The sequence below is a fragment of the Centruroides vittatus genome, unplaced genomic scaffold (assembly GCF_030686945.1).
Source record: "Centruroides vittatus isolate TY-2023 unplaced genomic scaffold, ASM3068694v2 contig_401, whole genome shotgun sequence".
In the NCBI taxonomy this organism is placed as follows: domain Eukaryota; kingdom Metazoa; phylum Arthropoda; class Arachnida; order Scorpiones; family Buthidae; genus Centruroides; species Centruroides vittatus.
Genome location: NW_027122216.1, coordinates 1,040,171 through 1,065,065, shown reverse-complemented (window position 1 = coordinate 1,065,065; position 24,895 = coordinate 1,040,171). Strand labels below are relative to the sequence as shown.

The window sequence follows — 24,895 nt, the reverse complement described above, 5'->3', positions numbered from 1 at the left end:
ATAAGATTGTCGGGTGGTTACTCATTAAGTTTTCAATCAGTTTTATTTATGAAAGGCGAGAGTTTAACTGTGCCATCGGATATTCGTTAACATTTTAATAGCAAATTTCAAATTTCATCTGGGCCTTGCATTTAAATAATTTTTTGTGCACTAGTTGATTTTTATTCTCTGAATTTTTGTAAGTGCTTTTCTAAACTTTTTATTTAAAAAAGAAACTGATAATATTATGGAGCCTAAAAAGAGTGGAGTGTCAGGAACTGTGCTCACTGTAGAAACCAAGCAAGAGATAATAGACAAGGTAGAGAGTGGGAGAAGATATCTGATATTGCTAGGCAGTATGGCTTGAACAGGTCTATAGTAGGCCACAGTTCAGTCTTATCTAAGAAAGGTACAGTATAATCAAGAAGACTCAAGCAGCTTAAGGAATTAACGAAATGAAAACAAAACACCGTGGTATTTCCAGCAAACAAGTAAAATTTAATAAAATAAAAACGTTTTCGACTATTTTTAATAGTCCTCTTCAGTTACTCTTTAAATTGAAAATGGAACATAAAATAGAATGCTTCTTTAAACAGAATTAGAACAAAAATAGAATGCCAGCAATAACATCATTTAAATTTAAAAAATAAAATAAAAATAACATGAAATAAAAGTAACATAAAAATAGTACAAATTAAACAGTAAAATAAAACAAAGTATTAATATAATTAATTGTAGTAAAAAGATTTCCATGCACTAGAAAGACTATCAGCATCTCTATGGTTGATGCAACCTTTGGTATTATGCGCCTTGTAAATCTTGAGTTTTTCAATGTATTTAATAAAATGTTTGTCAGTGGCAGTCTTAATTATGGAAGCTTTATCCCAATAAATATTGATATCTTATTCTTTTGCAAAGGCCGCCAGTACAGTACTGTCCAAGTGTTTAGTAATTGAATATTTATGCTCCTGCAACCTCTGTTTTAAAGACCTCATGGTAGCACCAACATAAACTAACTCTGAATTAAAATGGCAGTCAGTTAATGGGATTGAATATACTCCTGATGTGTTGTTTCGATTTAGTTTCAACTTATCGTTCCGTAGAATTCTGTAAATCGTAGGATTACGTCGATAGATTATTTTAACATTGTTCTTGCGAGCTATTTTCTTAAAGATGGAATGTAGGAAAGGAATATAGTTGAGAACTACCTTTCGGTCTTGGCTGGTGGTAGTAGGATGTTTATTTGTTGGATTACAAAATTTATCAATAAGAGCGTTAATCTCCCGTAAATGATATCCTTGTTGTACTAACGATTTACAGAATTCTACGGAACGATAAGTTGAAACTAAATCGAAACAACACATCAGGAGTATATTCAATCCCATTAACTGACTGCCATTTTAATTCAGAGTTAGTTTATGTTGGTGCTACCATGAGGTCTTTAAAACAGAGGTTGCAGGAGCATAAATATTCAATTACTAAACACTTGGACAGTACTGTACTGGCGGCCTTTGCAAAAGAATAAGATATCAATATTTATTGGGATAAAGCTTCCATAATTAAGACTGCCACTGACAAACATTTTATTAAATACATTGAAAAACTCAAGATTTACAAGGCGCATAATACCAAAGGTTGCATCAACCATAGAGATGCTGATAGTCTTTCTAGTGCATGGAAATCTTTTTACTACAATTAATTATATTAATACTTTGTTTTATTTTACTGTTTAATTTGTACTATTTTTATGTTACTTTTATTTCATGTTATTTTTATTTTATTTTTTAAATTTAAATGATGTTATTGCTGGCATTCTATTTTTGTTCTAATTCTGTTTAAAGAAGCATTCTATTTTATGTTCCATTTTCAATTTAAAGAGTAACTGAAGAGGACTATTAAAAATAGTCGAAAACGTTTTTATTTTATTAAATTTTACTTGTTTGCTGGAAATACCAAGGTGTTTTGTTTTCATTCTGTTTATATTCCAGTAAGTGTTTTATTTTATTATTAAGGAGTAACAAAAATCACATCTGAGAAATAAAGAACATTGAAGAGCTCATAATGAAACCCGAAACTGATCTGATGACAGAAGAACTCCAAGAACTCTTAAATGAAAAACACCAAGAAATGTAGCAAGATGTGTTTTTTTTTTTTTTTGAAAAAGAGGAAGACAAAAGAGGACCAATGCCAATGTCTGCTATTAAAGATCTTTTGAAGAAGTGGGAGGATGTCAGAACAATAGTCATCCAAATGGCATCCAAACCAGAATGAGGTTAATAGGCTTGGAGATCTCTACAATTACAATGCTATTAATTACTTCTGAAAAATCCTGAAGAAGAGAGAAAAGCAATCGACATTTGACAGGTTCTTTAACCCCCACAAATGAAAAAAACATGACTAATAAAAATGAAGATTGTGTATATATGTATTTTAATATTACAAATAAATAAACACAGTAAAAAAGTATATATTTTTTATTTTTTGGAGTCTCCAGAACAAATTAATCAGATTCCCATAAAAACCTACGGTAAATTGATAATCGGTTAACGAACATTCAGATAGCAAACAAAGTCTTGGAACAGATTATATTCGTTAACTGATCACCCACTGTACATCAGAATTAATCAGTTACCTTTGCCTGTTTGCTATTTGAATCTAGTTGTTAGCCTTCTTTGTAATATATTTTTATAAAACAATTAATGTATGCAAAACATTATTACTGGGTTGCAATTTGAAAAAATTGTAGACCTATAAATTCCCACTGTCCATTCTTCCTTAATCCCAAGAATGGAGTTAAATACATGAAAGTCAAGACCAGATATAGAAAGCTTAGAAGCAGGAGGCCCCAATTAACTATATACAAACTTCTGATATAGACCAGAAGTCATATGATTTCAATTCAAAAATTTTCCCCAGAAAGGAGTTACATTGATGACAGGCATGACTCTGTTATTGTCAGGAAAAATATGATGTACAGGGGCAAGACACTACTAATTTGAGATCAGAAGCATATATTTTAAATTAAATAAATTAAAAATGTGATTAAGAATTGCAGCCTGGCATTGTGACAATGTCACAATAAATAATTGCTCATTTATATTTTATTTTTCATTTATAAAAAGTAAACTTTTATACTTAAATATGTACATATCACTTCTGTAATTTTAATTATTTTACTGCTTACACTAATTTTTAAGAATTCTTCATCCCTATGTAGATAATAACTTACCTCTAAAAGTTCATCGCCTACACAAAGTTTACCATTTCTCCCAACAGGACCATTAGAAAGAATTGAGCCAATGTAATGATGAGGACGTACTTCTTTGCCATCTTCAACATCAACAGTACCCTCTAAACTAATTCCTAAACCACCACCTTCTTTAAACTTTGTTATCTGTGCTACCTATAAATTTAAATATATTTTAATGATAATGAATATCAACTTAAAATTTCAAATAATTACAACTTTAAATTCTATATCAATGCAGACTTTATATACTGATAGAAAATATATATATATATAAAGAACATATAAAATAATAGTTAAAATAACAATCACTTCAATAAAAAAGTCAATATTTTTATTGCCAGAAACATTGCAAATCATCCAATTTCATCATCAGCTAACTGCTTTCAAATTTAAACAAATTATATTTAAATGTGTTTTTATAAAGTTCCAAATCTGTACATAATTCAGGTTAAAACACTTTAGGCTGACATTCTTGGAAGTTGACAAGAGCCAGGCTGCAAAAGTCATCCACTGTTTTATAACAAATTCTTAACCTAATGACCTATGTATAATCTAGCAATTAACTGTATTTATAATATATAAATATAAATGTAAATATTAAATAACTTACTTAATTATTTTATATAAATAAATGTAAAGTATGTAATAAATATTTAAAAAAAATAATACAGCATTGTTTTCTTAAAATATTCTTAAACATTTTTTGAATTGTCTGTTTTAAGAATTTCTTAATTTTTTTGTCCTGATTTTTTGTCTGCAATTTTTTATTAAACAATACAGTATATTAAATATATTTAGAATCATAGAAATAAATTACAACTGTAAAAGTAAAAAACTGCATGAGAATATGTTTGCAATATTCATTTCAAACACTAAAAGCATAAGCAAAATATTTTCATTTCAAGAAAAGAGATTTCAATTAAATTAATTTTTAACTTAGTCACTCTTTGTGAGCACATTCATACAAATGAAACTAAAATGATAATATAACATTGAAAATATCTTCAGTTACATTGTTACTTTAACTTCATTTTTGTAAAAGCAATATACAAATGAAAACTTTAATTCATTCATACAATAATCTCTCAACACGCTACTAAAAAGCATTACAAAAACCTGCCTTTGACTGATCAGCAAACCAGCAAGTACTTTCATATCTTGATCATTAACATAATAATAATCTATTTTAAAGGAAGTATAACATTCCTATCCCAATTTTAAATAAGAAACGTTAGATTCATAATGAGTTAGATCTGGGGGTGTAACTCTTGACATTGGTCAATCATCATAAGAAGTCTCGGGTTAACAAACATAATTTGAACATTAATCAGTAGTATCATTAATTTGTGTTAATTATGATTAGCAATTTATTTTTATTTTATGTATGGTATTGCTATTTAGTTAACATTTTATTAAGTACTATTTTATTAATCTTATTAGTTTGTTACAAATAAAACTGTTTTAAATGAAATAAAGTTTAAAAATGAAACGTCATCACACTCATTTAAAAAGCTTTTTGGAACGTTACTTCTCTGTGAGAGAAATTAACAGAATTGCAAATGAAGATTTTTCCAAAAATATTTTAGATGTAATAAACATACTATTATAATGTTTTAATGATAGTAGTATTCTTTTTAAGTATAATACAAGACTTTTGTATCTAAAAACCGTTCTTATAGTACTTTTATATAGTGATAATATTTAAATAATACTTACAATGATTTTATGATCTGGACTCAATAACCTTCTCCACAAATTCTGAATATCTGCTTCCTTTTTACTATCCAAAATTAAAGCTAATTTAAAAAATGTTATTATTATTTTGATGTAATGCATAAATTGATTTTAATATATTTTTATTTAATGTTTTGTGAAATGAAAATTATTGTCCCAGATTTTTCTTTTTCAATTAGAAATAATAATTATAATTTTAATAATGAAAATTTAATCGTGGAATTAATTTTATAGAATTTAAGCAAAAAATTAAATTTTGGTATTTATAAATTACATTTAATTAATTAATCTTCATATGAAATAAAGATATTTATCATTAAAAATAACTCAGTTTAATAATTATAAAACTCTACAAGATTGTTTGCAAAACAAAGTTATTTAATTTTATAAATATAATTTTTAAGTTTTTTTATGTTTAATTAACAATTAAATAAAATTATGTAATTCTTTAAAATTTTATAAAAAATATTTCTATAAAAATTTCAAGAAACAATGAAAGATTCCATTTCATATCATTAATATATATTTTTTTGTCTTAAGATGAAATGTTTTATTGGTCACATCACATTTTTCAGATCATTTTTTTGCCAAAAAATATTCTTCATAGTATAAGATGCATTTTGCCTTATAAGACACATTCCATTTCTAGCATGCATCCTAATTTTCAGAAAAAGTTTAGGTACAAAAAAATGTTTATTATAAGATAAAAAATATGGTATGTCAATAAAATTAAATTATCTAACAAAATTTTTCCTTCTTATGTTTTTAAAAGTTATATTTATAATCCCTGAATAACATAAGTCAACAAAATATTTTATCTCAAAATTGATTCTCAGAAAAAATATAATTGATTATAATCAATATATTAAAATGTAAATATCTCAAAATTGATTATAATGAATTATATTTTTCGGAGACAATCAATTTTGAGACACTATATTTTATGCAGGGTATAAAAATAAGCCAGCCTCAAAGTGCTTTATCAGACTTTCAACCATCTGTCTACTATACCCCTGCTGAGATACCACATTCTTAATATATCTCAGCTCTTTTATTGTGTCCACTTGATTGAAACAATATGTAAATGCATAACTTATTAATACATTAAAAGTAAAACCCTTATATAGAAATGGGTCATGCAATGCCACTGGAATATAAAATGGATGGAACTAAGGCTTCCTGTATTTATCAGTTTTCATCTCTCTTTCTCTGAGTGAAATCAGTAAGTTTAGAAAATGCACAGATTGTCTGCTTTCCTGCTCCACAATTGCAAAGTGAGTCCATATGGATTCTCATTGATCCTGGCCAAGAATACATCCAGATTTGAAGAGGAGGCATGCTATTGAAAGGAACACTGAGGCAAGCTTGCAACAAGAAAAGAGGGAGAGAAATACAAAAGAATGATTGAGGATGGCCAGATATAATACACTATTGCAAGATACATTATAAAATAGCAGTGATGTCTGGAAACAGTAACTTAATACATTCTATTAACTGAATAATATTACAGTAAATCACACTTTAAAAAACCTTTGTAAATCTAGCACTAAAATTCAATTTAACATGAAAATATTCTGACAAATATTTTTGATCAATACTGATCTTCAGATCATTTATATTCTAAAATTAGAATGTGTTGAAGAATATGTTACACAATTTAAAATTAAACAAATAGTATGTTTAAAATTTAAAATTAATGAGCAATTATTTATTATGATATTGTCACAATGCCAGGCTGCAATTTTTCATCACAATGTTCTCAATTTTTTTAGTAGTGCCTTTGCCCCTCTACATCATACTTTTCCTGTTAGCAATAGAGTCATGCCATTCATCTAACTAACTTTGTTCAGGGGAAATTTTGAATTGAAATAATGTAACTTCCAGTTCAAACCAGAAATTCTATTATCTAATCTCCTGCCCCTAATCTTTTCCTATCTGGTCTTGACTTTCATTTATCTAAATCTGTTCTCAAGATTAAGGAAGGACAGATAGACAAAGGATAATGGAAATTTATATCTACAATTTTTTCAAATTGCAGCTTAGTATATAACATTATATAATCTTAAAAGAGTTTCATAGTAGAATATTTACTACATAATAAATGCATTAATTAATCAAACAGTATCAGTGCACTGACCACTTCAGAATGCTAGAAGTGTTGGAAATTTACAAAGCTGAAATTAGGGGCAGGTATATAAAATACAAAGAAAAACCTTTCATACACCTGACAATACTTTTACAATAAGCCAAAGTCATCCAATATAAAGTAATGATGATTTTATGCAATTCAATTTTTTAATCGAGTATTCATAATTTTTATTAATTCTTTAATTATTGCATTTATTATGTAGTAAATATTCTGTTAACAAAATTTTCCAAAATTGTATAATATTTTACTGTATTTTTCACACTGTATAACATCATACATTCATTTTAAATTTTATAGCAACATGTACTACAATGCATTCCAATTTTAGAAAGTAAATGATCTGAAGAAGATCAGTATTGATCAAAAACACCTAACCCTCGAAAAACCTTTTAATATGCAGCTGTTTTTTATTTTCTATTCAAATGCTTTTGGTCATTTTTAATGACCTTCTTCAAGAACAAAAATTGAATGCTTCTGATTTGTATACAACAAACTTTGTTTTGGAATGTTTTTTAAATTTTAACTTTCTAGTGCGTAATCTCATAAATATAAAATTACAATATATACGTGACAATACCATGTACAAACATACAAATAAAGTAGATACAAATATAATAAATGAATAAATAAATATAAATAAATAAATAAATATGTAAATAAAGTAACATAACTGAAAACATAAAAAGGCCACAATTGCGCCTATTTCTTTAAACTGTCCCTTTTGCCTACTAATATATTTATATTATGTCTGCTCTCCATATTATAGATTTTTTTTTTTTTTTAAGTTTAGTTGTCGCTACAAAGTGCAGTTAGAGAAGAGTGTAAAGATTGATCAAAAACATTTGTCAGCATATTTTCATTGTTAAATTAAATTTTAGTACTGAATTTACAAATATTATTTAAAGTTTTATTTACAGGAAACAGCAATCATTATAAAGGAATGTTCCAAATGTTGAGAAACAATAAGGATTGTTGCCTAGTACAGGTATAAAGTGTGAGTCCCACACAGATGCCTAGTATGGATATAAAGTGTGAGTCCCACACAGATGCCTAGTACGGGTATAAAGCGCTGTTAAAGGACAAAAGATTTGGGAAACAAAGGGAGTATCCTTTATATGTTAAGAACTTTAGATGTTAAAATTAAAGGGCACAGATAGAGTGAAAAAAGCTATGAAATCTATATTGTTGGCAGTTTTTGCATTAGAGCCCAGAATAGATGTGAAGTGGGAAGATGCTAAAATTATTTGTCCAATCCATGATATCATAGATCTACAAGTCTGGGAAAAGTTGGACATATAGATCATCTAAAACAGGAAAAAAATATCAATTCTAAGTATGCCAAAGACCTATATAATGCTTGGAAGTTACATTATAAGGTTTGTTTATGTTTAGGAGTGACTCTAACCAGAAATGGATATGGTCAAACATATTTGTATAGTGCTGTAGTTATGTTAAGTGTTTTGATATGTTGTAATAGCTGCTTTCATTCATGTTTAGTTTAGGAGTGATTCAGTTGTTATTAACAGATTCAAAATCATATAATATTTTTTGGTTTTCAAATAAATCTATATGGTTCAATTCTATGGAATGTATATTTTAAAACCTAAGTAATGTTCCATTTCTGATTATTCAATGTTCCATGATAAAATTCTTACCAACACCAAAACCAGTTAAAATCCCAACAGATCTTACTCATACAAATGTTTTCATCTGTTTAAAAATAGATATAATCAGGTCTTTATTATGTTTAACCAGTTAGTGGAGTAGTGAATCCAATGTTCTATGATTTGAATTTTGTGATATGTCACATTTAAACTTTTAGAATGAACATTCTTTTTGGAATATTGAGTTATGTTATTCTATATATGGTTGCATGGTGATGGGATTAAAGACATCCAAAAACAGTGTGGAAACAACAGATTTGCTGGAATGTGGTGTGAAGTGTTTTAGTTTAACAAAATCCAATTGAAATCTGTTGGTAGTTTTTGCATTAGAGCCCAATATAGATATGACTATCAAACTGATTATTAAATAATTGGGTTAAATTTCTTTTACACTCTTTTTCACTTAAACTAAACAAAACTATCAATAGAAAGTCACTTGAAATCTGCAGAAATTTATGTATAAAAATATCCTTTCAAAATTATTATTGGGTCAAAAATATGTAGGAACAATAGTAATATCAGTCTTTTGATCATATCGAAATTTTGACCCTGTCTGGCTTTTAAATTTGTTGAGATTTTGAATGACATGCCATTTACGGGAGGAATAAATTGTCACAAATGGGTATATGTTTTTAAAATCTCTTTTAGAAAGTTATAAGTGCAATCATTCAAATAAAAATATACAAGTGTATATTCTAATAAAATTATTCCAAATATATGTCCTTTAAACTATAATCCATTAAAACTATAAGGCAGTTTTAAACACGTTGAATTTTTTAAGCATTTTGTATATGGATGGTATCAAGCATTATCTGCTATGACTCATTGACTGATGCATGCATAGCCTGGCAGTATTTGAACAGCAATTTGACAACCAGCTTGATTCATAATTTGATATTGAATATTAATGATGCTGCAATTTTGAAATTTAATGATTTTGTTATTTCAATAAAAATAATAGATTTTTCGAATTATTTTTAAGTGCTAAGATAGTATTTTTAAAAGTGAAAATATTGGGTATTTATTATATTTTCAGACCCTTTCCTCATCAGTTATGGCTGCTAAAAAAAGGTGTAGAGGAGTATAGCTTTGTAGATCAAAAACAACTTATAAAATATTTTTTAAAAAACAACCAAATAAAATGAAAAAATCCATTGCTTATTTTGAAAACTTTAAAAAAATTTTAACCAATGAAATACAATCTCATCTTTTATCAAAAGAAGTTCAGAAACAAATAACAGTGGATTGATTGCATCTGATGAAATAGTGCAAATAATTGCAAAACTTGGAAGTGTACATACAGTTGCTGAAAATGTTATATAGCCTTTCTTTGAAATTCTCATGAAAACACTGTTGCATTGAGATTCAGTGAATGTTTTAAAAGCATCAATAATTCATTCAGAGAAAAATTGATGGAATGTCATCTGATGTGGAAAACCAGCTAGTTTAAAAATTAGAAAATATTACATTCTCAATTCAAATTAAAAAATATATAATAAGTGATAAAAGAACTATTCGTATGGCATACTTCTATTTCATAGATGATGACTGCAAACTTTGTGAAGAGTTGTCATTTGTAAAACTTTTAGAAACTGACACTACAGGATTATCTATTTTTGAAGCTGTAAAATCTTGGTTTGATGAAAAAAAAAAACAAGTAGCTTATCATTTGAAAATTTGCTATCTTATGCAGTGAATAGTGCTCCATCCATGATAGGTAAGCTTAGAGGATTTATTGATCATTGGATTATTCAATTCTTACAGTGCATTGTATGCAACTCCATCATCATTCGATTGCCAAAAATATCAATCCTGATCTTCATGTATCATTAACAATAGTTATTAAAAATGGTAAATAAAATTAAATCTCACAGAAAAAATGACCTTTTTCAAAAGTTTTGCATTGATAGCAAAGAGCAGTATGTAAGACATGGAAGTCTGAGAATTTCAATGTCCAAGTTAATAGAAATAATTAGACATCTCTCAGACCAAACTAATAAAATATACACAGAATATTTATTGAAATTAAAATAAAATGTAAGTAACCAATTTTCAGATTTATTTTCATTTGAAGTTCAGCTATGGATAATGAATCCTTTTGGCTATGATACAAAATTTGTCAATGAAAATATCCAACTACTTATTAAACTAAAATGCAATTAAAAATGCAAGTACAAATTTGAAAAAGATGGAATAACTAAATTATGGCTATGAAATACAGCTAAACAGCTGTATCTGAACATGTCTGAAATGGATATAATTCTGTTATGCTTTACAACTTCATATTTGGTTGAATATGGATTTAGTGCAGTCAATAAAGTTATGAGAAAAGAAAGTAGAATTGATGTATGTATTTAAGGACATGTAAGACTAAAACTTACAAATTTAAATCCAAATAATAAAATCTTACAGCAGAGTATCAACCACCAGAATCACATTAATGAACAATGTAAGTATATTATCCTTTCAATTTAATATTTTTACAAGTGAGCACAGTACAGGGCAATTGAAAAACAGCAGAAAAGGGCAATAGTAGGAAAAAGGTTGAAAAAGCCTGATTTAGAAGTATAGTTAAAAATGTCTATTATTTATACATTATGCATTGCATGGCACATTCATAATGACTTCTGATTTTTGCTTTGGACTGTGAATTTTAACATGTCATCAATTCTAAGATGCATTTCTGTTTCAGACAATAAAAATAGACAAAAAAGTGCATCTTAGAATTAAGAAAATACAGTATATAATATTTTGTTTATAAAATTTCTAATAGAAAATAAATTTAATCATTTCTAATGTTAAAAATTTTAACATAATAATGTTTTCATTCATTATTTAAATAAAATCATATTCATTTTATTTAAAACTAATATTAGTATGAAATATTGAAAAATATTTAGTATTTATGAATGATCCAAATCCCACCAAGGTGGCTAAAAAAGAAACCAAATGTTAGACATGAACCTGAACAAAAATTTAAAGTAAAATTATTATACAATGATAGTATCAAATGGTTATATACTAGAAGAATTGAACAACATATGAAGAGAATTCCAGAAGACAGAGATATAGAAAATGAATGGGAAAATATCAAAACAATAATAAAGACAGCAGCCGATGAGTCTCTGGGTGCAGTAAAAGTCAATTTCTGTGGAAGAAGGAAAGTGAAAATATGGGACAATGAAATCAAACAACTAATATTACAGAAAAACACAGCATATGGAAAATTTTTAAGTAGTAAAAAAAATGAAGATGGAATAGAATACAAATGCTGCAGAGCAATTGCGAAAAGAGAAATAAGGAAAAGACAATGACAATCATGGACAAAATTTATTTCACAACTAGAATCAGATCTCTACAAAATAAGAGCAAATGCCTTCAAAATATTAAAATTTATGAATCAAGAAATTAAAGAACCCATTAAGATTAATTGTGGTGTGACAAACAACCAGTTTCTTAATTATTATCAAATACTTTGGACAGATCGTACATATACTAACAAGATTTTTGAAAGCAACAATCAAAATAGGAATGAATTATCAAAGGAAGAACTGTTTGAAAGTTTAACCAAAACAAAAAATGGAAAAGCAACAGGAGATGATGGCATAAATGGAAAGTTATACAAATATGCTGGTGATAAATTCCACAAGAGATTATTAACATTCTTCAATAATATATATGAACAAGCCTGTATACTGCTTGAATGGAAGAAGAGTATTGTACTGACTATTCATAAAAAAAGGAGGTAAACGAAAATTAGATAACTACAGAGGCATTAGCCTGTTAAATACCTGTTATAAAATCTATGCTAGAATTCTAAATGAACGATTAAAACAAGAAGGTAAAAAATTTCTATTGGAATATCAAAATGGATTCCGAAAAGGCAGATTTTGTATAGACTCAGCTTTCTCCATTAAATTATTACTTGAGAAACAAAGAGAATTTAATCTGAATACACATGAAGCTTTCATAGATTATACTAAAGCTTTTGACATGATAAAAACACCCAAACTTTTTGACATCCTACAAAACAGATACATACAGGGCCGGATTAACCAATAGACAAATTAGACAAATGTCTAGGGCCCGTAATTTGGAGGGGCCGGCTTCAGTGCAAAATCTTTCTCTATTTTAAAACGAGTTAAAAATTATTTAAGAAATTCGATAGGACAGGAAAGGCTGTCTTTAACAATGCTTACTAAAGAAAGACACTCTCTGAAACGGCTAGATTAATCAATTTTCTGAAATGAAAATCCAAAAACGAAAAATTTAAACATTCAAAAGACTGATTAATGGGCTAAAATTATATACAGTAAGACCCCGCTTAATGCTGATTCAATATAATGCGGTCTGCTTGACGCCTAAAAAACGATCAAAATTTATTCTGATTCAAATTAACGCGGTACTTCATTGATTCATATATAATACAATTATTCCCAAACACGAACCAATCAGCAAAAAGTAACAATTCGTCGTAGCACTGTACTTCCCTTAAATCTATGTTTGTTTTGTTCAATTTTGGAAAAAATATAACATCATGGATGCCATAGGAAATACGGACTTCGCTTGGCAAGAATTAACTGATAAATGCATGAACGAAGTGTGGAAGAAGTTATGGCTGGAGATATCCAAGAATTTTCATCGAGAAGAGTCTATCGCTGTGTCGTTAGGTTGACAAAATTGTCAACTTAATCGATACAGATGTAGACGAGCAGGATATTGGGGAGTTACTGCAGGTTTCTGGTAAAAGCCTTACCAACGACGACGTCAAGAACTGGCAGAACAAGGAATTCGTGTAGAACTGGAAAATAGAGATTCTGAAGACAAAGAAGCAAAGAACTTGCTACAGATTTCCTTAGGGAAAGTTTGTTAACGATAACCGAAATCGTTGATCAAATTGTAGCAAATGATCCAAATTTTGTTAGGAGTGCCAAAGCAAAACGAGGCATTTTTGATGCAATCTTCTGCTACCAACATTTGTTCAGGAAAGAAAAAGAATGAGACAAATGACACTAGACGACTTTATCGCAAAAAACAAGAATTTCAGAAGAGCCAGAACCTTCGTCACAAAAAATGAACTTTACATTTCTGTGTGCATATGTTTATGTGTTATTTAACATAAATGATTATGCAAAAATTTATATAAAAATTACTTAAAATTATAGTAAAATTGCGTATTTTTTGGTCGCGTGTTCCCCTATCCCTATTTACTCTATGTTAAAATGGTCTCGTTTAACGCTGTTTCATTTAGCGCTTTGTCGTCTAGGAAGCATCCCCCGCGTTAAGCGGGGGGATGCGTTCCTAGACAACAAAGCGCTGTACATTTCTCATTGTACCAGAAATTTTTGTTGTACAATTATTATTGTATTAGTGTTTATATTCTTTATTATTAATAAAAATATTAAGTGACATTATTTAAGATTTGTTTACAAGCGACTTATTTATATGGGGCCCCAATTTAAATTTTGTCTAGGGCCCGCTAGAGGCTTAATCCGGCGCTGGATACATACCAAATACGTTACTTCAAAATATATGTAATATTTATGAAAATAATACCATACAATTCATCCAACAAAACCTATCAGGCTATCGTTGTAAGAAATACACCAACGTGTGAAATGGAACATGCAAATGAGGAAGACCCAGATTGGGATGAAAACGTTTGATGATCTATAAACATAGTTAACTGGAGTATTTAAGGTTTTGTTGGATGAATTATATGTTCCTCCAGTATCTGATTGGATGTTTGTTTGGAAATATCATACAACATAAGTTCAACAATGCCACTTCAGAATATAGAAGAATAAATCAAGAAGTAAGACAAGGATGTCCATTGTCACCAACACTTTTTAACATCTATATAGATGACATAATACATCAATGGAAGGAAGAACATACATTAGGAATTCAGCTTCCAAACAACATAAAATTCAATACAATGCTATTTGCCAATGATCAGGTGGTAAATGCTAACTCTGAAGATAATTTACAAAATGGTTTATTTACCTTGAATAAAATTTCAAAAGAATATGGCATGAAAATTTCAACTGCTAAAACCAAAGCAATGGCATTTAGAGGCACAGAGCCAATACACAGCAAGATTGTAATTGATAATACAATTTTAGAGCACGTTAATAATTTTCTTTATCTAGGATGCAATATTTCTTATGAAGCTGAGAATGACATAAATAACATGCTCACAAAATTTTTACAAATATTAGGAATAATAAATAACACTTTAAAACCATATCTTGTACAAAAACATTCCAGACTAAAATTATATAAAACTCTGGCTCTTCTGACTCTCCTGTATGGAAGTGAAATCTGGGTCCTAAAGAAGAAAGATATCAAAAGATTACAGGCAGCCGAAATGAGGTTTATGCACCAGACTGCTAGATATATGCTCCTGGATCATCGTCTAAATGAGGATATTTTGGAGGAACTCCACATGCGACCATTAATTGAAAAACTCTCTACATATAGGGCTTCAACATGTATCTCAAATGTCACTGGGTAGGATACCTCATGCAGTTTTACAGTTTCAACCAAGAGGACGACGACGACCTGGACGTCCACAAAAACGATTACTAGACCCTATCTAGCTAAAACCAAAACGGGTCAACATGGCCTAAATTCGTGAATGGTGTATGATGATGATGATGTTTTCATTCAATATTTAAATAAAAACATATTCATTTTATTAAAAACTATTATTAGTATGAAATATTGAAAAATATTTAGTATTTATAAATGAAAATATAACTTCTGACAAACTGATATTATTTCCAATTTTCAATAGTATCATAGTATCATATTCAATAGTAAGAATCAAATCTACTTACAATCCTTTTCATCTGTTAACTGTTCTTTCTGAATTGTTTCCTTTAAGTTTCCCAAATGAGATAAAGTGTTCACTTTTGGTTCATGAACTTGTGCTTGTGTTGTTGCTGGAACACAATATTCTCCTGTAACTATATAGAAAATAAAATCAATAAAATATTTATGTATATTTCATTTTTTTTTAATTAATTTTAAATTATTTTTATTTTATTTTAATCCTGAAACAAAAATTTGTTTAGAACAATAATGGTCAACACAGCCCACAGCTGGATCTGACCCATCAGACCATTTATTATGGACTGTACATTATACTTCCAGTAACCATGTAATTACTCTATGAGAAACAGCTACTACATATGCCAGCATATAAGTTGATTCTTTAAGCCTAAAAAAAACCTAAAAGAAATGAATATAGCAATTATGAGCAGTTATTTATTGTGATATTGTCACAATGCTAGGCTGCAATTTTTATCATACTTTTATCATACAAAACATATGCTCGCCAATTAGTAGTGTCTTGCCCCTGTACACCATACTTTTCCTGTTAGCAACACAGTCATGTCAGTCATCTGTCTAATTCCTCTTTCAGGGGAAAATTTTTGAATTGAAATAACATAACTTCCAGTTTGCATCAGAAGTTCTTATATAGTTAATTGAGGCCTCTAAGGTTTCCATATCTGGTCTTGTCTTTCATCTAACTCCATTCTCGAGATTAAGGAAAGACAGACAGATGACAGTGGGAATTTATAGATGTACAATTTTTTCAAATTGCAGACCAACAAAATGCAAACTTTTACTGCAACTTTTAAGGTAAATAAGTGGAAAATACCTGGTACAAAAAAGTACAAAAACATTCCAGACTAAAATTATATAAAACTCCGGCTCTTTTGACTCTCCTGTATGGAAGTGAAATCTGGGTGGATTGGTAATAACAATCACTTATCTTTGGTGAACTTATTACATTATTCTACATGTTAAAGAGTAAAAATATAAATGAATCTATTTTTGTCATAAATTCAAAATCAGAAATAAGGATATTGTAAGAAAGGTATTATTGTGATAAAATCTGATGGATACTCAGCATTAGATAAGCAGTAACTATTCAAGAAAATAAGTGAGTAATTCTAATTAAACTATTTTATTAAATTAGCAATTTATGAATTTGCAAGTTACCCAAAGCAACATACAAGCCATGATATGCTTTATTCCAATGATATTGAGATTTCAGTTAAATGCACACATCTAGCAGTCATTATTGGTTAAATTACTGATAAATTTAAATATACTGGCAAGGATGACATATATGACATCGTGCTGTACATATCCAGTTATGCATGCTAAAAAAGTCAAAAGTGTCTTCAAGCTAAAAGCAATAATTTCAGTTTCATCTGTTATGTAGTAGGGTAGATGTACCAGTTTTGGCCAGTGTAGTACTAGTTCTGGCCAGAAAACAAATTTAACTATATAATATAATCACAAATGAAACAAACTTTTATTGTTAACTGTTCACACAGTTAACAATAAAAGTTTGTTTCATTGGACAGATTTGAATATGTGGTGATTATATTTTTAAGTTAAATTTGTTTTCTGGCCAGAACTGGTACACTGGCCAAAACTGGTACATCTACCCTACTGATTGAGAATTGAAACCTTCTCCAGCTTTTGCAATTTTGCCTTTAGATAAAATTGGAATAAAAAGTCTACTCATCAGCCTTGAGGATGATATCATAAGACTTTCTTCTTCTGACATTATTACTCTTTGGTTCTGAGTCATCTAGTTTTGAGAGATAACGACATTAATATTAATAACATAAATTGATAATAAACCTGGCTTTACAAATTTATTAGGTTTCATTATGTTGATAAAGTATCATCACAAAAATCAAAAACCAGCAGAAATTTTAAAAATCTCACATTAGTGAACATTTTCCTCCAAATTAAATGGATATCTTCAGGCTCTTAACATTCTAAATCCAAACCATATGTGATGAAACACTTCAATTCAAAATACGCACATTCATTGATTGGTGGACTTGGCACCTCAACAATTCTTAGACTGTGTGATTATGAAGAGAAGCCAGTCTTCCAAGCTAATGGAAACTAATCTGCATCCTTGAAATTAATGGCTGCATTTCTTGCAATGGCTTTATATATTTCTAACTTTTGGTTTTTGTGGCAGTAGTTTATTTAAAGTAAACCAGTTTTTAGTAGTAGTCATTTGTAAATTGATGATATTTTTAAATTATTTTGTTTTTATGCTTACTACAAAATAATAATTAAATTTTGAATGTAACAATTTCAGAATCATTTTCTTTTATTCCCATTCCTAATGCAATCATTTTGAGCTTACAAAATTAAAAATTCTGGCTCTCCAATAATACATTTATTTTATCATCCTCAACCATTCTAAGGTTGACTTCTACTAGTTTAAAATAGAAATCATTAGACTCATATTCAGTCTTAAGCTGGTTTTGCTTTACATCAATATTTTAATACACTGAAAAATTTTAAATTATTTTTAATAGTTAATCGAAATTCTATAACTGTTAGTCTAAACAAATTATTTGTATCATCTATTAATAATAGTAAAATAATATCTGAATTAAATATATAAGATTTTTCAAGTTAATAAAATATTTTTTTTATATAAATTTTGCCTTAAATAATGTTTTTAAAAGAATTTTTAACAAATCACCAAACGATCGCCTAAATATCAGTCTACAATATGGCTACTTAAATGATCATTTAAGTAGCCATATTGTAGCCCGATATTTAGGCAATCGTTTGGTGATTTATTATATACTCATCAGACTTTGAGTTGTTATTATTTGTAAATTTAACACATAATTATAAAATTAGGATAAACGTAGCCATTATGATGAATAATTTACTTTTAAATTTGTCTAGCCAAACTGCTTGTTTTTCACATTTAAAATTATTTCACTTTTGCTTTTACACTAAAAAAATAAAAATTTTTGAAAATCATTCTGGAACAAAATTACAGATACGGAAACATAATTTTTCCCTTTGATATTTACCATATTGATCAATTTATATTTGATTAAAAGGTTCTCAAATGCTAATAAGAAATTTCTTTTGCTGTTTACTCTATATTTGTTTGCATCTACAGCATTAAGATATGTTATATTAGCATTATCGCGATGTTTTCCTTGGGAAATTTTTTGAGGACTGACTACAAAATGAATGTGTTTATTTTACTATGAAGCAATTTCTTATATAGAGATTTCATAGTGTGCATGAAAAATCAAACAGAATAATGCATTTTATTTTGTTCTGTAGTTTTGTGCAAAAACAGAAACAGATTTTTCTAAATTATCAGTATTTTATAATAGAACCACAGAATCAAAATAATATGCATTTTTCTGCTCAATTTTTATCATGCACACTATGAAATCTCTCTATTTATTAATTAGAATGAATAGTAATAGTAATAGTAATAATAATAATAATAATCATGATTAGACTTAAATATTTACATATAGCTTGTTTTAATTGTTCATATTTAACTCCTCTGAGGTAACGAGCAAGCCTTAATTTAACAACTTTTCCTGTATTACGCAATACTTCTACAGCTTGATGATTAGTGTAACCTTGTAGAGTTCTTCCATCAACCTTTTAAAAAAAGAGAATATACAAAATATTAATTCAAATGAAAAACATACATTATGTCATGTTATAGTTATTTAATAATTCTCTTAGACTACTAATTATATTTTATTCTTTATTTTATCAAAAACATAACATGGTTCTCTATTAATCTTCTAGCCACAGAGAAAATAAAAACATCTTTAGGATTTAATTACAATTCTTTGTGTTATCCAGTTAATTTTATTTTTCTTTAAGCAAAGTTTGAAACTTTAATTATTATTTTAAAAAATGTAATTTATTTCTTCAACAATGCTTTTAAAATCTCTAAATAGAATATCAATCAAATAAAACTGGAATGTAAAATGGTAACACTGAATAAAATAATGAGTAAACATTTGATATTAACTTATATATGTAAATATATTTTCTATTTGATTAAAATTAAATTTTATATAAATTCAAATAACTAAACAATTTAATAAGTACTACTGAAGTTGTATAATTGTACTACTAATAAATTAACATTTATAAATACCATATTAATGTAAAATAATTTTTTCTCGTTAAATCCAAAATCTATTAATTAAACGACAATATATTAAATCAAAGAGAGAGATCTTTGATTTAATTTATTGTCATTTGACATAATGACATAAATCAATGCACTTATGTCAGTGAATGTTCACTGACAACAATGCATTGATTTACTTTCCTTAACAATAGTTTCTGCAACAGTTCGTAATGATATGATGACCAGCTGAATCAAGATAACATAAATTCAGAGCTAAAGTTCTATGGTAACATGGGGCAACCAAGTAGTAAGAGATGGGACCTAACACATCCAACAGACCACCCCAAAAAATTCCTGGAGATTTTTCAACCTGTCCAGATTCAACCCCAGGTCCCCCAGAACAGTAGGCTGCCACATTGACCACTTTCATCGACGTGACAAGGTTGGCAAAACAAAATAAAAAACAAAACAGACTCATTTTTCATCAGTGTAGTGTTGGAAAGAGCCCTCAGAGAGTACATGCTAAGTTTGCAGTGTAAGGAATGCACAATGAGTATTTACCTAACTGAAGTCAGTCACAAATTTGTGTATTTGAAGATACAGTACTGAACAAATAAAAGATTGTTTATTTTTTGTTGAACAAAAAAATATTGTAGTGGAACCCCTCTTTAAGGAAACAGCTCCAAATTTAGGGAGTCCTGATCACAAAATGCTTAATATTTTTAATTAAAAATAATATAATTTTGTCATTGGTTATCATAAAAATATAGAAACCCACAAGCAATAAAACAAAAGGAAATATTTAGCATGGTCCAATCCTGTGTTTTAATATTTTCTTATCTCAAATAAGTAAAGGGAACCTGATTTCTTCTTGTACCTTGGCCCAAGTACTTTTTGCATGGTCCTAATATTTATCATTGTAATTTTTTACATAGCAAACTTCATTTTTTGTGTTTTAACTTAATTCTAGCTTTAATATTTACTGTGCCCATGCTGATGCCTCTTGTGCTTGTACATAAGCTCTTAATATGGTTAGCAATTACAAGCAGGTATGAGATGTAAAGAGGTCAGTTAGTATAAATGAGGAATGATATTCTAATTTGTATTATCCATAAATTATACATAAAATCTTTGGAAAATATGTTGACAGCTATAAATATTATATCTTATAATACCTTATATACAAAAGTTCATATTAAATACATAATTTTTAAAATATTCACACAGTGTTAATAGCTATATAAACAAAACTGTTTAGCACATTTAAATGCCAACATTTATACCTACATCTTTTAATAAATTTAAATTGTAATTAAAACTTGTATATAAAAAATAAGTTTGCAAATTTTTGTCCCATAATTTGAAGATGTTTACATGAAATTATGAACAGAAACTAGAGAAATACCATAAGTGTTAGAAGTAACACCATTAATTTCTCTAATACTGTGTAGCACCTATAAAATTTACAAATAATGAAAACTCTTAAAATATTTTAAATAAAGACAACACTCTACCTGCAAGAAGTGCACTTTACATTAATAAACAATAACTAAACTCTTGCAAGGAGAATATAAAATGTCACAAGTATGGAAGAATGTCAAGTATTTTTTTTGTATGGTAGGGTAAAGATGAAATGTCAATTGTCTAAAGCTGTGTTCAGACAGGTTCATGTAATATAATGTAAGCAATGTAATGTAACATTGTTATATGCTAGAAACCACTTTAAAAGATGCAATTATGTTACATGGACCCATCTTCAGGAGAGAGACAAACAAATCAGCTTAACAACAAAGTCAGCTAAATTTGTTTACATAACATCTGGATATTGTACAATCTAAAGCTACATTCAGACAGGCACTTCTTATGTTACATCAAGGTAACATCCTTCCATTACATTCATATGGACATGTTAACTTTTATGGTTAGCCTATTAAGTATCTTCTAACAACTCACTAAATTGTCAAAGAAAGTGTAAACCAGCATTGATTTTTGGCATAATAGAATCAACTGTTCATCCATTTGCAGCAGAAAAGGCACCAAAAACAACAGTGGTGAGTAAATTTGACAGAAGGAATCTTATATTAAGCCTGTAGCACTAGTTTATAAATAATTACCAAGTTCCTTACTGAGGAGGCAATGATTTATCTTATGATATAATACCAGGCTACAGATTTAATAATTTAACCTTTAATTTGTTAGGTTACATGAGCTATGATGCAATAGTACTGGGTGAACACAGAATCAACATGTGTGTACACGTAATGCGGTTCAAACCAAAAGTGAAGTTTGAGTCAGGTTGCCAGGTTGCCAGTTCTTGGCATTCCTTCTTGTGACAACTTTTGGATTTATGACCAATGGTGTTGCTACAAAGCCAATCAAAATTGTCCCAGCATTCTGTGCACACACAGGAATGATAGGAAGAAAAAAGTGGCATTACCAGTGGTCAATATTCTATAACAAAGAAATTAAGTTATTAGTTATTAGATATTTTCTAGGAAAAGGAAACCGAGATCTGTGGCATAAATTTTTCTGTTTCAGCTTCATAAGAAAACATAAATGTGATGATTTGCTTCTAACATTCTGTCTAGAGAAGTTTAAAACTCACAAGTACAAAGGGGACAAGCATATCCATTATTATAACAGACAAAAATATAAAGAAACATTTATTACACACACGTATAGCCAGTAGCCTACCAACTGCAGCAGCCAGTTAAAACATGTTGGTTGTAGTATGTTTTGAAAATTTCATCACATCACAAATGTTAAATGCCCATCTTAAAGATCAAAATAAAAAGGTCGTAGAGATCAGTGTAAATTGACAGTAATTATAAACTCAATTGATATGTAGCAAATTTAGCAATCCAGGTCACAACCGGAAATCAGCTCATAAAATTTTTACGTGGAGAAATATGAGGTCAAATTTTGCAAGTTTTGCACTACTAATGGAGACCTTGCAGTAAAATAGTGAACTTTGTAGCTACAAACAACAGAATCATGACTGAGTTAACATGGTAAATTCAGTGAATTTTTTATCTGGAATAAAGAAATGAAATATTTGTAGCATGGTAGGATGTAATAATTCTTATAGTAATATCACAGGAGTAGATTTTTATTTTTTATGAATGAAAAAAGTTCCAGTTAGAAAAAAAGGCATGGATTAATGCTGTAAGGCCTTACTTTCATTTATCCATCTTCATTAATTATAAAAGCATTCCTAAGTTTTAATGGACATTTTATTTCCAATAAACAATAACGTCTGTCATTGTCTGTGATCAGCATAGCTATGGCATTTCTGGGCAATGCACTCTTCATTAAGCAGATATCTAAAGAGTTTTCTATCAGTATACTATATTTGGATCAGCTGGAGATATGTGTTGGTTTATTTTCCTATCTTTTTCTTGTTCTAAAAACGTGGATAAGCCTTGTTGCTTGTTTGTACTCCTTTTTAAAGTTGCTGGTTTATTCCAAGCTTGTGGTAAACTTTTTCTTGATTCTATTGTTCTTTTTTATTAATAAAAAAGTAAGATGTGCTCATGCTTGCATATACCAAGAAGTCTTGCCCTGTATGAGCAGAAGACATTAGTCATTTTCCATTGGTCATTAAGCTGAAAAAATAATATACTGCCATTAAGTAATATGTTTATGTTGAATTTTTTATCAGTTCTCTTATGTCCTATATTGTTGACAGCAAATCTTGTATGTACTTTTTTCTTTTGCAAAAAATACTAATTTTAAAAATTTTTGCATTAATATTTTTATTTTTAAAATAAAACACACATTTTTTATAAAAATGTATCAGCACAAACACATTTTTATAAAATTAAATTTTAATTACATTTTAAAAAATGATCAAAAGAGATGTAATATATATGATAACTCTCCTTTGGACAACTTACTTGCAATAGAATTTATTGGCTAGATTTATGTGCATTGTGGAATACATTTAGGGTCTGTCCATAAATTACATCCACATTTTTCTTGAAATTTTTACTCCCTCCCTTGTTCCTGTTTGTTCAAATTTCCTTAACCACCTTCCCTATGGACGTCCAACAAAACTCAACATCCATTAAAACCTTTTACTATATCTCTTTATAAATGATAAATATCATACATAGAAACAAAACAAAAAGAAATTTTATAACAAATATAGTAAAATGCATAATGAAATAAACGGCATCCACTGAAACTCAACCTTCTCCTCCTTCAGTATGGACGTCATTTATGGACAGTCCCTTACCAAAAGCTGTATATTTTTACTTGTAACATTATGAAAATGGACTGTTAATTTTAAATTTTTCCCTGTTCTGATGAATTTTCTACAAAAAAATATCCTCAAAACTGACAAGAAATAAAACTATTTCTTAAAACTATGCTCATTGCACCTATTTAAATACACGTGTTTTGTAGATACGTCTTTCAAATTTCCACCGCAAGAAGGCGCTTCACCGTAGCGAAATATATGCTGGGCTGTGTTCAGTAACGCAGAACACCTATGTTAGAATTCTGAGTGGCTTAGTGGGCGGAGCTAAGAATAGATAAAGGAAGCTAGTGGTGGGAGGAGTCAAGCAGTAGTTAGAAACGAGTTCAACATTACAGCATAACTAGACTTAGCAAGAATTCTGCGTTACTGAACACGGCCCTGATTGTAGGCACAAAGCGTACGGAAGAAATTTCAAAATTCCGGCTTCGTCACGATATCGGCCTTGTTTAGTTGTGCATATTTCCAAAAAATCGTGTTTAATGGTCGTACGGTTGCTATAAATTTCGATCACAGACAAAACACTTTCTGACTTATGAAAAATTCTGCTTAAAAATATAAATTTAAATGTAATTGCCGTGTTAAGTATTCAGCTTTGCTCATCTTAGTGGGATGTTTAATCCGAGATGATTGCTTTTCTCTTGTTAGTATCTTTTTTATTGCTATGGTACAGTACGTCTGCAACTGAACCTGTGGTCATTAGCTTCGAATGGCAATCCTTGATCGTTTCCGGATAGATTGTGGCACGATGTCCCTTTGTCGAACGCCACCCTATCTGCACAACAAAACACTGATTTCCATACCTCATAGCGTGCAGCAATCAGTGATTGCTTCTGAGCAGACAAGCAGTCGGCCCTCTTTTTTGTCACTGCCTTTACGGCCTCTCTTGGTCACTATCCAC

The 24,895-nt window shown here is 28.9% G+C and overlaps 1 protein-coding gene across 4 annotated transcripts in view; it reads right to left on the bottom strand.

The window, feature by feature from the left end:
- The window catches only part of LOC136976540 (multiple PDZ domain protein-like), a 289,818-nt gene that overhangs the window by 172,921 nt on the left and 92,002 nt on the right, over positions 1-24,895 (bottom strand). For all 4 annotated transcript variants that reach the window (XM_067271850.1, XM_067271852.1, XM_067271853.1 and 1 more), the window contains 4 exons: positions 19,114-19,249; positions 15,619-15,747; positions 4,946-5,025; positions 3,209-3,382 (listed from right to left, as the gene is read on the bottom strand). In XM_067271850.1, the coding sequence (XP_067127951.1) occupies positions 3,209-3,382; positions 4,946-5,025; positions 15,619-15,747; positions 19,114-19,249 (519 nt within the window). The remainder of the gene's footprint in view (positions 1-3,208; positions 3,383-4,945; positions 5,026-15,618; positions 15,748-19,113; positions 19,250-24,895) is intronic.